The sequence below is a fragment of the Alosa alosa genome, chromosome 23, assembly GCF_017589495.1.
Source record: "Alosa alosa isolate M-15738 ecotype Scorff River chromosome 23, AALO_Geno_1.1, whole genome shotgun sequence".
Taxonomy (NCBI): domain Eukaryota; kingdom Metazoa; phylum Chordata; class Actinopteri; order Clupeiformes; family Clupeidae; genus Alosa; species Alosa alosa.
The window spans coordinates 16,020,507-16,035,506 of NC_063211.1; the positions used below are offsets into that span (position 1 = coordinate 16,020,507).

The window sequence follows — 15,000 nt, forward strand, 5'->3', positions numbered from 1 at the left end:
TGTTTTTATGTGTGTGTCTGGTGTGTGTGTGTGTGTGTGGGGGGGGTATAGAGGGGTGATGCAGTGATGCATATACAGTATAGCTATATATATATGAGTATAAGTATAGTATAGTAAGTATATATACTCTTTTGATCCCATGAGGGAAATTTGGTTTCTGCATTTATCCCAATCCGTGAATTAGTGAAAGACTGCCTGCAACAACAGCGGCGCTTGGGGAGCAGTTAGGTGCCTTGCTCAAGGGCACTTCAGCCGTTCCTACTGGTCGGGGTTTGAACCAGCAACCCTCCGGTTATAAGTCCGAAGCGCTAACCAGTAGGCCACGGCTGCGAGAGGGGAGGAGGGAGAGAAAGGAGAGGGGGCAATAGGCACTTTTAAAAACCTTTACTGCAAATTTATTTAAAAAAATCAAATTACTTTGTATCAGCAATTAAAAGCCTTTGGTCTGCCTTCAGTCTGCATTTTATGGAGTGATGAATGACTGCATGAGTCTCGTCTATTTCACGTTTTTCATTGATATTGCATGTTACAAAATATTTATGTTGAATAAATAATATGTGTACTCCACGTAGTTTCAAAGTTGTAACTTTGGCAACAATGACTTCATTCATGCCGATAAAGCATCAATTCGTTAGAGAGAGAGAGAGAAAGAGAGAGAGAGAGAGAAAAGTGTGGCAAAGCAGCAGTATTCCAGCTTCAGCTTCAGATTTTGGCCTTTCAAACACTGCCACAAAAAGCGATTTGGAGGCAACACGGTCTTGTACATGCCAGGGAGAAAAAATGTGATGAGTGTTGCGATGGGCTGGGTGGGTATGCATTTATAAGTGGGGCCCAGAGCTTCTCAGTTTAAGGGCCAGACAGAATCAATAGCACCAGATGTAGCCGCTAATTGCCTATCACAGTCAGTACAAACATAGTTGGGCCCAGCAAGGCACACTGGCAGCTAACATCCCCCAATTACCCCCGCCATGAATTAATCCTCAAATTTAGTCACACAGACACAAACACACAAACACAGACTCTCACATACAGTAAATATACAAGCAGCCCCCCCCCCTGTCTTCTCCCCCTCTCTCTCTCACACATGCACACACACGCGGCAAGTGTGGCGGTGAAAAGTTTATTTTCAAATTGTGCTGTGCTCCACCAGAATGTATAATCGATGGAACAAACCTCAAAGCGTCCTCTAGGGAGTTCATTAAAATCCATGAGCTGGCACCGAGAGCCGCACAACTTTTACTTTCTGGATATCCGAGTGTGCGAGACACTCTCACACTAACATGCACGCCACCATCTTCTCACAGGTGGAGGTGTGCGGAAGGAACCCCATGCCCCCAGGAAACCCCCCAAATCTCCCTGTTTGTCTTCCCACTGACCAGACACTGACCCTCCATGTCGAGCACAGCAGTGCTGACCGCCCACGCCCCCTTTTTATTCCTGTTTTGGCACTTCATTTGTAGGCTTAGACGATGACAGTTATAATGAATCTCGGACTAATAAAATACCACGGTCCACAGTGCCTGTAGCTACATCCTCATAAGTGTCCAAGACTTTTTAAGTTATTAACGAGAGCTAAGTTATCCAGGTTTAGGGGTTTATGTCGAGCCCTTCATGGTCTGTCAAAACACCCAACACACTTGACGTAAGCTGGACAAGTGCATCACCGATAGCAGCCTATGCTGGGATGAATCTATGACAAAGATATAGAAGTACCCTGTCAGACCCTGTTACAGTAACATGTGAGAAGTAAGGAAAATAAACTGAGAGTAATATGTGTTGCAATATGAACAAGTGAATTCCATTTATTTATTTATTTATTTATCCAAATGAAGGGGTTTTGTAGTAGATCGACACCTCCAACTGCCTTGTGCTTAGTCTGTACGTGAATGGGTTCAGAAAGTCTACTTCCAGCCTCCGTCTCCATTTCTTGGGATAAGTCAACGGCATTACACTGAGATGAATCTAGCCTTGGCATTACACATATCTAGCAGTCCAATGCCAGACCAGGTATACATCTGTCTGACAAAGAGTTTTCTGCCGAGAAACAAATTACTGGAACATGTGGATCTGAGATGCCTCGAAAAACAAACACTACTAAGGCTGTACACACTGACCTCTCCTCTAAGAACCACTACAAACCTCTGCAGGCCTCTGTACTTTTACAGGAACAAGGATGGGTGCTGGCCTTAGTCAGTCAATCGTATTTCTTCACAATTCTTAGAGCACAGGACTAAAACAAGACGAAACGAATACGCTCATTGGAACATTCTCCAGACAATTTCCTTTACACTTTGAAGAAATTGACCCGATCTCCTAATTTACATTGACTTTCAATTCATTTGCACCAGGCCGTAAGGGCGTAAGAGTATATCCATTCTAGACTCCATGTTGTGGAGGCTCGATCAGGGCCATTAGCGATTAAGCATTAGACCGTGGCATTAAAAGTAGTACCTTCATACCTTTAACCTGGCTGAACCCTACCTGTGATTGGCTCACCTCAGCAGGTAATGAGATCGTTAACTCAAGTGCCTGGATCAATTACTGATTAATTATACATGTCTAATTAGACATGCTCATGCCAACTGACAGGAATCCAGGACGCAATTGGAACCACTGTTAGTTGATTAGTGGAAATGGGAAGTGCTACAAGATAGCAGGGATATAACTGCTCTCTAACTGAGAGAGAAGTGGTCAGTGTGGATTAATTTAAGGATTACACACATACACACACACACTGCACACTTTTCAAGCCGAGAGCTCAGCTGAGCTATTTGAATGATAATTGACTGCCTTAGGCCGTGAGGCATTAATCCCAGCACTTCAACTCCATTAGATGGAGACCAAACTAAAGTGAGCAGCTGCTTTCCGTACTGCTCTACGCCACTCTGTTTTCTCTCCATCTCTCTCTCTCTCTTTCTCTCTATCTTTCACATTTCTCCTTTTCCTCCTTCACTTATTCCTCTCATCCCTCTCATGTGCTTCTCTCATTCACCAAAACTCTCTTTCATGTTTTCCCTCACCCTCATTCACCATCTCCTCTCCATTCACTCTCTTCACCCCCCCTCTCTGACTTCACTCTCTTTCTCTCTCTCTTTCCCCCCTTTTTTCTCTTCCTCACTTTTCATCCTCTCTCTCTTTTTCTCTTTCATTTCTCACTTGCTCTCTCTCACACACATACTTTATTTTCATCCTCGCACTTTCTTTCTCTCAATCTTTCTTTTCCATCTGCCCTCTGATTTTAAAAAAACACCACTTCGTCTCTAACTCTCTGTCCCTCCATCCTCCTTTCCTTCGGACTCACACCCCCATCACCCCACTGCTCACCCATCACCCCTCCACCTCCCCGTCTCGATCCATCATTTCTGCAGATTGAGTCGGCAGCAACCTGCGTAATCCCTGCGGAAATCCAATTAACATGGGGCCTGCTAGACTGAGTGGCACAGCGTGGCGTTTTAGGCAAATAAGGGGACCCAGACGAAACAAGCGAGCCGTCGACTCCGCGGCGAACCCGCGCCGGATCCGGGCGGCTCTCCGGTGGCACAAGTCTCGGGTCTCAGCTGTGGTTTGAGGAGTGGCATAATGAGGGGCGAGACGTTGCTGAGGGAAGCACGAACCCAATCACACGACAGGCAGACAGCCTAACCCCCACCGCCAACACCCTCAACCCCCACCTCCCACCCTCCGCGGCTAAAAATATCCTCCAAGGCAGTAGTCTCCCCAGAAACAAGAGATGCTCAACCCCGGAGCAAGTGACCCCAACTACAGCTTGCCATGATCATACAGATATGTCCTTCCAGGTCAAAGGGCTCAACACACGCAGTCATGACCAGAGAATACATGTGCATGCCACCCGGCTAACAACAAATTTCCATAATTGCCATAAAATCACATCAGACACACAAAAACAAACAAGCAATTAAACAGTCCACCCCATTGAGTACATTATCATTATATCCAGACACAGAAAAACACAGCAGGAATAGCACCAGGTGCTGTAGACAATGCCCCTGGTACAGGTCTGATGCTGATCTCAGCCAGAGGCATCTGCTGTATTGAGTGCACACTGCACAGTGTTGAGTAATCTCAATGTTCATAGTGTAGCAGTATGCTGCTCAGCGTTGAGTATTCATACTAGTGAGTATACTAGTGAGATGACCCTGGTACGGATCTGAAACTAATCTCAGCCTGATCTGAGCTAGTGGCATCTACTGTTTTGAGAGCTCAGTGTTGTGTGTGCACAGCGTTGGGTATTGCTCAGTGTTGAGTATTGCTAGGTGTTCAGTAAGCTGCTTGGTGTTGATTATTGCTAAGTGTTGAGTATTGCTCAGTATTCATGGGTTTCATCAGGTCCCTTTCCACAGGTGTATTAATCAAGCACCATGCAGTCTGCATTGATAATTAAGGTGCTTGATTTTATACACCTGTGGAACGGGACCTGATGAAACCCATGAATTGAGTATGGTCAGTGTTGAGTACGGTCAGTGAGGAGTATTGCTTAGTGTTGAGTATTGCTCAGTATTGATTATGGTCATTGTTGAGTATTCTCAGTATTGAGTATTGCTCAGTATTGAATATGGTCAGTATTGAATACGGTCAGTGTTGAGTATGTTCAGTTTTGAGTATGGTCAGTGTTGAGTAGTGTTGCTCAGTGGCGATGAAGAGCTCAGTACTGACCAGACGTCCTCTGCGTCCTCGTCACACTCGGCGCCGAACTGGCAGATGTCGCAGGTGGACGTCTCTCTCTGGCTGGTCTCTGCTGAGCCCTCACCACCAGCTGGGGGAAACACAGGAGAGGGACGTCACACACACACACACACACACACACACACACACACACACACACACAAACATTTCACACCCAAACATGAAATACACATAGACATAGTCAGAGACCACAACATAGACATGTTTGGGAAAATGCATGTATATAAAACAAGGAGACCCATATTTGTACACTATGTAGAAACATATAAGAGATATAATTACTGTAAACATTCTGAGAAACACATGCCTACACCAACACAGTAGACACATCAAGTCAGACAATCAAACAGATGATACAACCACACACTCACAGGCGTGAACAGAAATATCCAGACGCCACAAAACAATTAGTGCCACACATTTGAGTGTTAACACTCTAAATTTTCCCTCTTCAGTTCTCATGGCTCTCTGTCTGATCTCCAGTAGACGGAGGATAAAGGAAGAACAGGAAGAGAGCCTGACATGAGGCTAATGAATGCAATAACAGGATGTACGTGTGTGTGTGTGTGTGTGTGTGTGTGTGTGTGTGTGTTTGGAGGGGGAGTTGGAGTTGGAGGGGGAGTTGGAGGGGGGTTCCGGTCCCGGTCCCGGTCGGCGTGCTCCGTATGTAACTACCTAAACTTCCAAACTTATCTATCTTAAATCTCCTTGTTACCATCTACTTTCTACGGATTTACTGGCTACCGATTATATCTCGTGAACAAACTCTTGCATAAACTGTTGTTGCTCGAGGCTTTGGATTATCGGACTCTATAACCTTGATCGCCAAACTTTTCTGTCAAACGTTAACGTTAAACGTTAAGCCAGTATCAAGGGCTGCAAATAATACCGGGCCAAGGAAACGATATCTGGAAGAAGAAAGCATCAAATTCCTTCTAACGTCTCTCAAAACTAGTGACTCAATATAAAAGTGAGATCTTCTCAGATTACTTACCCGCTACCTGTGTTCGAGTTATCAAGGAACTGCACGATATCGTTGTTGCTAGCCAACTAGCAAACAAACGTTTAAAAAACAGTTGACACCGGCGAGCCCTCGCCGCGACACGATGCCTCCCCTCAGCTGTGCACCAGGCTGCGACTCATGCGTCCATCTCAGCGAAAAGATAGTGGAACTCGAAGCCAGAATAGCGACCCTCCATCAGATTGAGAAGGATGAACAGTTCCTCGACACCATTCTCTCCGTAAGTAACGTTACCTCTCTTACACACACAAATGCCAGATGCCCTGATTTCACTCTGTCCTCCAATACTTTAACCATGCCATGCACTAATGCAACTTCTGTCCCTCTGCTCACCAGCCTGAGCCATGGCGTAGAAGCAAGCATCACAAGCACGGCAGACGGTCCGGACGGCACTCAGGCCCAGCCCAACCTATACGACTGGAAAATCGCTATGCCATTCTGACCGAGGATGAGGAGCCCCTCCAGCCCAGAGACAACCATCCTGGTCCCTCCTCAGTCGGGCCCCCGACCCCCTCCTCCCGGACCTCATCAGCCTCCACCCTGGTCATCGGCAGTTCCATGGTTAGAGACCTCTGCATTCCCCCATCATGTAGCGGTCCCTCCAAGGTCTACTGCTTCCCTGGTGCCAAGGTCCTTGACATCCAGCAGAAACTCCCAAGCATCCTGGCCCGCCACACCAAGGTCAACAACATCATCATTACCGTGGGCGCGAGCGACATCAGAGATAAGCAGTCAGTAGCACTGCAGGAAAACTACAAAACTCTCATCACCACTCTGATGGGCACAGAAAAAGCTTTGTCATCTCTGGGCCTCTCCTACCTACAGAAAAGGTGCTGAGAGATGGTCCAGACTGTTCGATCTCCACACCTGGCTCAAACGCTACTGCGGCTCCCTAAGCATCCCCTATGTCAACAACTGGGGCTTGTTCTGGGAGAGGCCCAGTATGCTGAAGCGTGATGGTCTCCACCCAAACCAACATGGAGCCAGGCTACTCTCTGACAACATAAGCGTCCACACTGAGACATTGACATTCTGTAGAAAATATTACAGATTCAGCCCCCAGGTATTGATTCGAATGGCATTATACATGTGGATGAGTCTGAGAATGTTTTCTGCAGGGTAACATACAATACTACTACCATAGATCAAGCTGTGTCATGCAATAGCATGACTTATGCTTATAGTTCTATTCAACGTTGATTTCTACCCAGCGTATAGTAAAAAGAAAAGACAAATTTAAAACTAGAAACCTAACAAATATTCTTTCCATACCTCAGCATATTCCTCAAAAGCCAGAGGCATTTTCAGCTAACATGGGTTTACTAAATATAGGTGCACTTACTACCAAAACCTTTGCAATCAATGATTTTTATTAGTGAAAAAAATTGGATTTTCTGTTTCTTGTTGAAACCTGGCTGACTTCAGACAGTAAGCTGTTCTTGTTGAGACTTGTCCCCAAATTATAATTTCTTCCACTCAATTAGACAAGGCAAGCGAGGTGGTGGAATTGCCTCCATTCTCTCAAACAAATATAGTTGCACACGAAGTCAACTTTGGTGAATTCGCTTCCTTTGAGTATATTGCCCTCACTCTGAAGGCTGACCCAGCTGTACTTCTATTAACCTTATACCGCCCTCCTAAACTATGGACTGGCTTTCTCGACCAGTTTTCTGAACTTATGTCGCTCATCATCACTAGCTATGATCGGATAATTGTAAATGGCGACTTCAATATTCATGTCAATAAGACAACTGATGCTAAAGCCAGTAAGTTCCTTAATGTGTTGGACAGTTTAGAGCTAAAGCAGCATGTTACAGGACCCACCCACAACCTTGGCAACACCCTCGATCTAGTCATTTCAGAGGGATAGAAGTCAGACTTATCAGTAAATGATATAAATATGTCTGATCATCATTGTGTATCTTTTAATATTGTACTACATACTCCAAAAATTCATCCCGAAATTGCAATCAAATCGCGACTCTTGGACATTAGAGCAGAACAGCAGTTCATAGCTCTTATAGACTCCATAAATTTAGATATTTTACATCATCCCATTGATCAAATGGTAGAGGCTCTTAATCGTGAATTAGGCTCTGCTTGACAGAGTGGCACCCTTCAAGACTAAAAAAGGCCCTGTAGCAAACTGACACCTTGGATGAGCGAAAATATCCATGATCTAAAAAGATCATGTAGGAAAGCTGAGAGAACATGGAGAAGTTACAGGTTCACGTGCCATTCTAAAAAGAAAAATTGCAAATTATAATAGAGCTATTGAATGAGAGGAGGAACCACTTCTCTAAGGTAATTGCTGAAAACAGTGGAAACTCTAGGGTGTTGTTCTCTACCATTGATAGGCTATTGCATCAAACACCTTTTGATACACTCAGTCAGGCATCCTCTCTAAGATCGAAGAAGAATTTGCAGACTTCTTCAAAAACAAAGTCATTTCTATAAGGGAGGCTATTGGTAACACAAGTAATATGTTTGATAGTACACCCAAAAACAGCCCCCCAAAATTAAGGTCCTTTAGCACTATTACTCAATCTGAGCTTGGTAAAATTATAACTCAAACCGGCTCCTCAACATGTGTTTTAGATCCAATCCCTACTACATTCCTCAAAAAAGTATATGATGGCTTAGCTCTCTTTTTTCTCAAGGTAATAAATACCTCATTAGAAACAGGTATATTTCCAACTGCTTTTAAAACGCTGTTGTGAAACCTTTACTTAAAAAGTCAAATCTTGACCATACCAATCTGAGCAACTACAGGCCTATATCAAATCTATCGTTTTTGAGCAAAGTACTTGAAAAAAGTTGTTTGCAATCAGTTAAATACCTTCCTCAACGAAAACAGTATCCTTGAAAAATTCCAATCAGGTTTTAGATCAAATCACAGCACAGAAACGGCTCTAGTAAAGATAGTCAATGATCTCAGACTAGCTACCGACTCAAACAAAGTCTCAATCCTTATTCTTCTGGATTTGAGTGCGGCATTTGACACCATTGATCATAGCATCCTAATTCACCGCCTTGCTGAAGTGGGTGGGTCTCTCTGATAATGCTAAACTGGTTTCAAACCTACATTACTGGCAGAGATTTTTTTATATCAGTCTAGGAGATCATGTATCTGAAAAACATGACTTGCCTTTTGGTGTGGCCCAGGAGCTGCCTTGGTCCCCTGCTATTTTCTCTATATATGCTTCCATTGGGAAAACGTCATAAGTCAGCATAATGTAAACTTCCACAGCTCATGAATGATACCCAATTGTATCTTTCTGTGGAGCCAACTAACCCAGATGGCCTTTGCTCCCTCACTGCATGCCTAACCTCCATTAATCAGTGGATGAGCAAAAACTTTTTGAAACTAAATGATGACAAAACAGAGGTACTTCTGGTTGGACCAAAACTAAAGCGAGATATTATTCTTAGTAATCTGGGGAACTTGGCACACCAGGTCAAACCAAAAAGTAACAAGCCTCGGTGTCATCTTAGATGCAGAGTTAAGTTTTAAGCCCCATATCAGTAAAGTTACTCAGACAGCCTATTTCCACTTGAGAAACATTGCCAAAGTCGGCCCTTTTAACTCAACAAGATGCAGAAAAACTAATTCAGCCTTTATCACTAGCAGGTTAGACTACTGCAATGCACTTTTCACTGGTCTTCCCAAAAACATCTAAAGAAATTGGCACTCATACAGAACTCTCGGCTAGACTTTTAACTAAGACTAAGAAGAAGAACACATCACCCCTGTGTTGGCTGAACTGCACTGGCTCCCTATTTCCTATAGAATTGATTTTAAGGTTATGTTAATTACTTACAAAGCTCTGAATGGCATAGCACCTTCATATATCTCTGAGCTTTTAATATCTTATCAACCACAAAGGAAACTTAGATCATCAATTGTAATCTTTTAATCGTACCCAAAGTGCTCCACAAACAAAGTGGAGAAGCTGCGTTTATCCATTATGCCCCCAAACTATGGAACACCCTGCCTCTGTACATCAAGCAGGCGAGTTCAGTAAATATTTTTAAAAAAGATCTGAAAACATACCTGTATAGGAAAGCTTTTAGTTAACTCATCTTATCCTGTAGACTACATTTTCAGATTATTATACATCTGCTACTATTGGGCAGCCAGCCAGAAACAGATGGGCTCCCCTATTAAGTCAGGTTCTGCTCAAGGTTTCTTCCTGGAATATGGGAATTTTTCCTTGCCACAGTTGCCATATGGCGTGCTTGTGGGGGGGTAAGAGGGTTAAGGCTGCCAGTCTTATGGCGTCATTTTCTATATTTTTGATATGTTGCTGAGTATAACATAAACAGCAAAGAAAAGTGATTGATAATGACTGACTGACTATTATTGTGTTACATGCTTCAAATGTAAAGCACTTTGAGCTGCATTCTGTGTATGAAAGGTGCTATACAAATAAAGCTTTATTATTATTATTATTATTATTATTATTATTATTATATTATGTGTGGCCAGGGAGTGGTCCAGATGCGAACCTCATTATAGCTCGCCTCGTTAGCAGCACTGTCTTCTTGCATCTCAATCAGATAGAGGCTACATCTCAAACACAGACAGATAATCACACACACACACACACACACACAAACAAGCATCTCTCTCCTCTCCCCTCCCCTTTCTGTGTTCAGGCTCATCCCTCTGCGCTGATAAAAGGCATTCAGAGTCAACACCAAAACCCAATTACAGGCCACGGCCTAGACTAATGGCCTTTTGAAACTTTCCCCCCCAAAACTACTTAAGAGCACTGCCTTATTGATTTCTCCTCATTCTGCTGAGGCAACCTCTACAGCTACCGCTACAGCTCAGCCAGCAACACTGACAAACGCAGGGCAGAGAGAGAGAAAGAGAGATGGGTGAAAGGTAAGAGAGAGGAAGAGAGGAAAGGAGACAGAGGGAGGGATAGAGGGAGATATTGAGAGAGAAATGAAGAGAAGGGTGGGGGAGTTAAAAGGCCATGGTAACTTAGTGTGAGTTAAATGGTGCTGAGGGGAAATCCATGCAATTCCAATCTCTTACCAACAAACGTAAGGTTATGAATATAACCTTGGTTCTCTGAAGGAGAACACAAGATGTTAACCAATGGGAAGTTATCCCCACATGATGTCATCGACCAAACAGTAATCACCTGTCTTAGAGAATTAGACTTAGAGGCCTAAGTGACCAAATGGTCAGGTTCAACGAGTCAATGAGGCTACAATAGGTTAACGTCTCATGTTATCCTTCAGAGAACCAAGGTTATACATAACCTTAAAACGAATGTGTTGGAAACGACACAAACTGTGTTGTCCCTATCTGGGCATAGGGACAACACATTCGTTTTAAGAGTGTAACCTTATGTTCTCTTTCAGTCGAATTCACTCAACGTTAACCAATGGGGACACATATAAACCACAGCACTCATTGCAACAGTGGTCATATATTCGCAGAGAACACATCTGCAGGGTACTACTACTGCAAACACGTCGAGTCGACAATATTGCACAAGCGAGTGTGATGTGGCGGCGGAGCACAGCGGTTCACAGGCGCCGGAGTAGTCATGGGGGAGAGATCAGGAGAGCGAACGAAAAGACACAAGGGTCAGTGACGGGTGTGGGCACACATGTGTCCCTCTGCTGGTTGACAATGTTGCTCAGGCACTGAAACACTTCTTTCACCGACTGTCTGGTTGTCACGTCCTGGTCAAAAAGGCGACAATATGGCGACGGTGGCAGGCATCAGCCGCCAGAGCGGTCTGCACTCTACACAGCTCCGCCACCTGACGAAGAGACTGTTATTATAGGCACACCCATTGATCGATAGGAATCAAATGCCGCGCTGAAAAAGTGGAGGCCTGTCGACAGATGAATAGCTGGCGAGGCTTGTGAGGGAAACTTCTATTCTGTGAGCTTTAGCTTGCTGGTGAGTTTGAGGCTTCCTTCCTTGTAGTTCGAGAGCTTGAGGGTCGCTGATGAATGAAAAGAGGACTAGTTCATCACGGTGCACGACTAAATTCCCGAAGACAGGTGATTAGAGGTTGGTTCAGATCGATGACATGCAGGGATGACTTATAATGTAGAAAAAGGTGTGCACATCTAAATGTTAAAAAATGCAGGGATGACTTCCCATTAGTTAACGTTGAGTGTCCTCGACTGAAAGAGAACATGGCAGTGTCATACTTTCCTTCATTAGCAGCTCCTTAACTAATGATATCATGTTTTTTCTTCTTCCTGTTTTTCTTTCTCTCTCCATGTGAAGCGTAATCCCTCCATCTCACTTCCTCTCCCCCTGCATTTAGAAGCTATCTATCTCACACTCAGCCTTCACAGTTTCCTCTTCTCCTCACCTTTTTCTTATCACATCATTTCCTGCTACCCCCGCCATTTATTTCTCCTTCCTCTTTCTCTCTCTGTCTATCTCTCTCCTCCCTCGCCCTCTTCTGCTCTATTTTGACTTTCTTGGTTTCCATCATAATCATTTGTTCTCTCTCTCTCTCTCTCTCTCTTCTATTTCTCTCTCTTTCTCCCCATAGTTTTTCTTCTTTAATGGAAATGAAAATATTGAGATGTTTATACTCATTCACCGTACAGAAATCTGTGTCTATATATACCTCCAGTTATGTCGAGTTGGTTTATTAATTCAAAGTTCCTTCAATTATGCATGTCCTTTTTTCCACTAATAGTCATTAGATTGGTGTAACTCTGTTGCAACTCTGCTGTCATTCTGTCATTTTTTGATTCTGACGAGCAGCCTCCAGTGTGACTAAACTGTTATATAAATAAACATTATTTATTTCATCATCCCTCTCTTCTCCCTCTCTCTTTTCTTCCCTCCCGGGAGGTTACATGATTTCGTCTGAATGCCAACACCTACACAGTTTTTTTTTCACTTCCTGATCAAACGTCTTGTTTCTGCGTGTCTCACTTCACAGAGCTGTGCCAATAATATAACCTTTCATCGTGTGCCTGTGTCATTTTAATACCACACACTGAGGGACACCCTGCTGTGGAGCTACTGACGGGGGAGCGTTGTGACAAATCAGACATTAAATCACTCATCATCCCACCAACAGCTTCACTGAAGAGAGGTGTGAGGAGATCGACATGTTACAGCAAAAGTGTATGAAATATTTATTTTGCGTGCAGCACTTCTGTTACAAAAACAAGAAAAGAGAATATTTTTGAGTCTGTGTTTGTTTTTGTGTCTGCTTTGTGTGTTGTGTGTACTGTATCTGACAAATGGAGAGTTCTATTACAAAATTAGCAGTTAATCGCAGGAAGTTTGTGTGTGTGTGTGTGTGTGTGTGTGTGTGTGTGTGTGTGTGTGTTCTGCATTTTGGTCAATAACTCCTCAGGGTGAAGCGAACAGCATTCATGTTCTGAGACCAGACAAAAGAAACGGGTGAGACAGCAACTCATCGACTTACCATCATCCCCCGAGCCAGAGCCAGCATCTGCAGGAGAGACAGAGAGAGAGAGAGGGATAGAGAGAGAGAGAGAGAACACCATTATACTGCTGCTGAAGGAGTGAGAAAAGAAAAGAGGAAGAGAGACAGAGAGAAAGAAAGACATGAAGAGAGTAAACCTGACAAAAAAAACAGAATAAATGATGTGAAAGAGTGAAAGAATGATGTGAAGAGAAGGGTAGAGACAAAGGGCCCACATGAGAGAGAGAGAGAGAGTGTAGACCTGTAGTCAAAGGAGAGGAAAGATAAACAGAAAAAATACACACCCAGAGAATGAGGGTGACAAAAGAGAGAGACAGAGAGAAAAAACAATAAAGAAAGGTGAGTACAGTGTGATGAACTCACGAGAGACGAACTGGAAGAGACTCACTGGGTGGTATAAATACAGTGAACTGGTGATAGAGAGTACCAGACAGAGGTAGAGACAAACAGTGAAAATGAGAACGAGAGAAAGGGAGCGATCGTGAAAGAGATAAAGAGCGTGGGGGCGAGTCTGTTTAACGAGTAGCCACAAACAATAGGAGCTGTCTTCAATTAGAGCCTGTGAGAGTGAGAGATGGGCAGGGCTACACGCTACAGTCTCCCCTACTGCTGTTTACGACTCCCCTGCTCCATGTAGGTCACTCCTAATGTCCTCAGCCCACAGCAAACACAGAGAAGGATGGAGGGAAGGAGGGGATGAATGGGAACACCACCCGAGTCTTAACAAGGGCACAGCACTGATACAAACACGTTCCAAGCATACCTCACATTTTTGAGTCATGCCATTGCAGTTGGATGATTTAGGGGCCCAGGGTCAGCCACACACACACAAACACACACACACACCAAAATAATGTATTATATGGTACTGCACAGAATGGAATGACACCATGGGTGTCTACTTAAAATTCTTGTAAAAAGGAAGATTGTAGGGTGAGTTAATGACAGCGGCCATGACTACTCATGAAAATATCCAAGAAAGCACAACAATAAAATAAAAACAAAACAAAAATAAAATAAAAAGAAGAAGCTAAGCTTGCAATCAACAGATTGTGCTTTGTTGGTGATTTTGTTACTAGGAATTTAACGCCTCACCTGTGTATATCTGAAATTAGCAACATTCACAAGTAATGGCAACAAACGACAATGACACAAGATTCTTCACTGTTTTCTGCAGCTTCCTGATGGTCCACCATTTTGTCTGTGCCACAGTAAAAGTAACTAGTGGGTGACATCCATGTTAAGACAATGTCATGGAGGACAACGACCGACTCGGAGACGATTTAAAGAAGGAAGGCTCAAAAGAACTGCAAAGGTCTCCACTTGTCTTAAAGAACGCACAGTGGCCTGAGGGAGCTCTCTGATTGGTCAGTGGTCAGCAGCGGAGAGAGACGCAATAAAATGTTAAATATGGACACCGTAAGGAGACAGAGAGCAGTGGGTCACTTTACAGTTCCTCTGGGAGAGGGGGGGGGAAGGAAAAAGACCGATTCAGAGACAGAGAGAGGGAGAGAGGGGTAGACAGAAAAGGGCAGGAGGAGAGTGATGGAGAGGGAGAATGAGGAATGGATGGATGTAGAAGAAGAGAGAGATAGAGAGTAAGAGAGATGAAGAGGATATTATATTAAAGGTAATTGTGTGAGAGAGACAAGAGAACACCCTGCCTCGGCCCAAGTTATTAAGCCCACCCCTCCGCCTCCTCTTTGGTAGATTGGTATCTTCCCTCTTATAAATGGCAACTTTCAGGAAGTTTTATTTTCCACAAAAGCATTAGTTACCCTCCCCCTCCTATTCGTCTCACTGTCTCTCCCTCTCTCTCCC

General features: G+C 43.9%; 1 protein-coding gene across 2 annotated transcripts in view; it reads right to left on the reverse strand.

Annotated features, from left to right (window-relative positions):
* The window catches only part of tmeff2b (transmembrane protein with EGF-like and two follistatin-like domains 2b), a 65,802-nt gene that overhangs the window by 13,147 nt on the left and 37,655 nt on the right, over positions 1–15,000 (reverse strand). For both annotated transcript variants that reach the window (XM_048235190.1, XM_048235191.1), the window contains exons 4-5: positions 13,159–13,185; positions 4,675–4,774 (exon numbers count right to left, since the gene is read on the reverse strand). In XM_048235190.1, the coding sequence (XP_048091147.1) occupies positions 4,675–4,774; positions 13,159–13,185 (127 nt within the window). The remainder of the gene's footprint in view (positions 1–4,674; positions 4,775–13,158; positions 13,186–15,000) is intronic.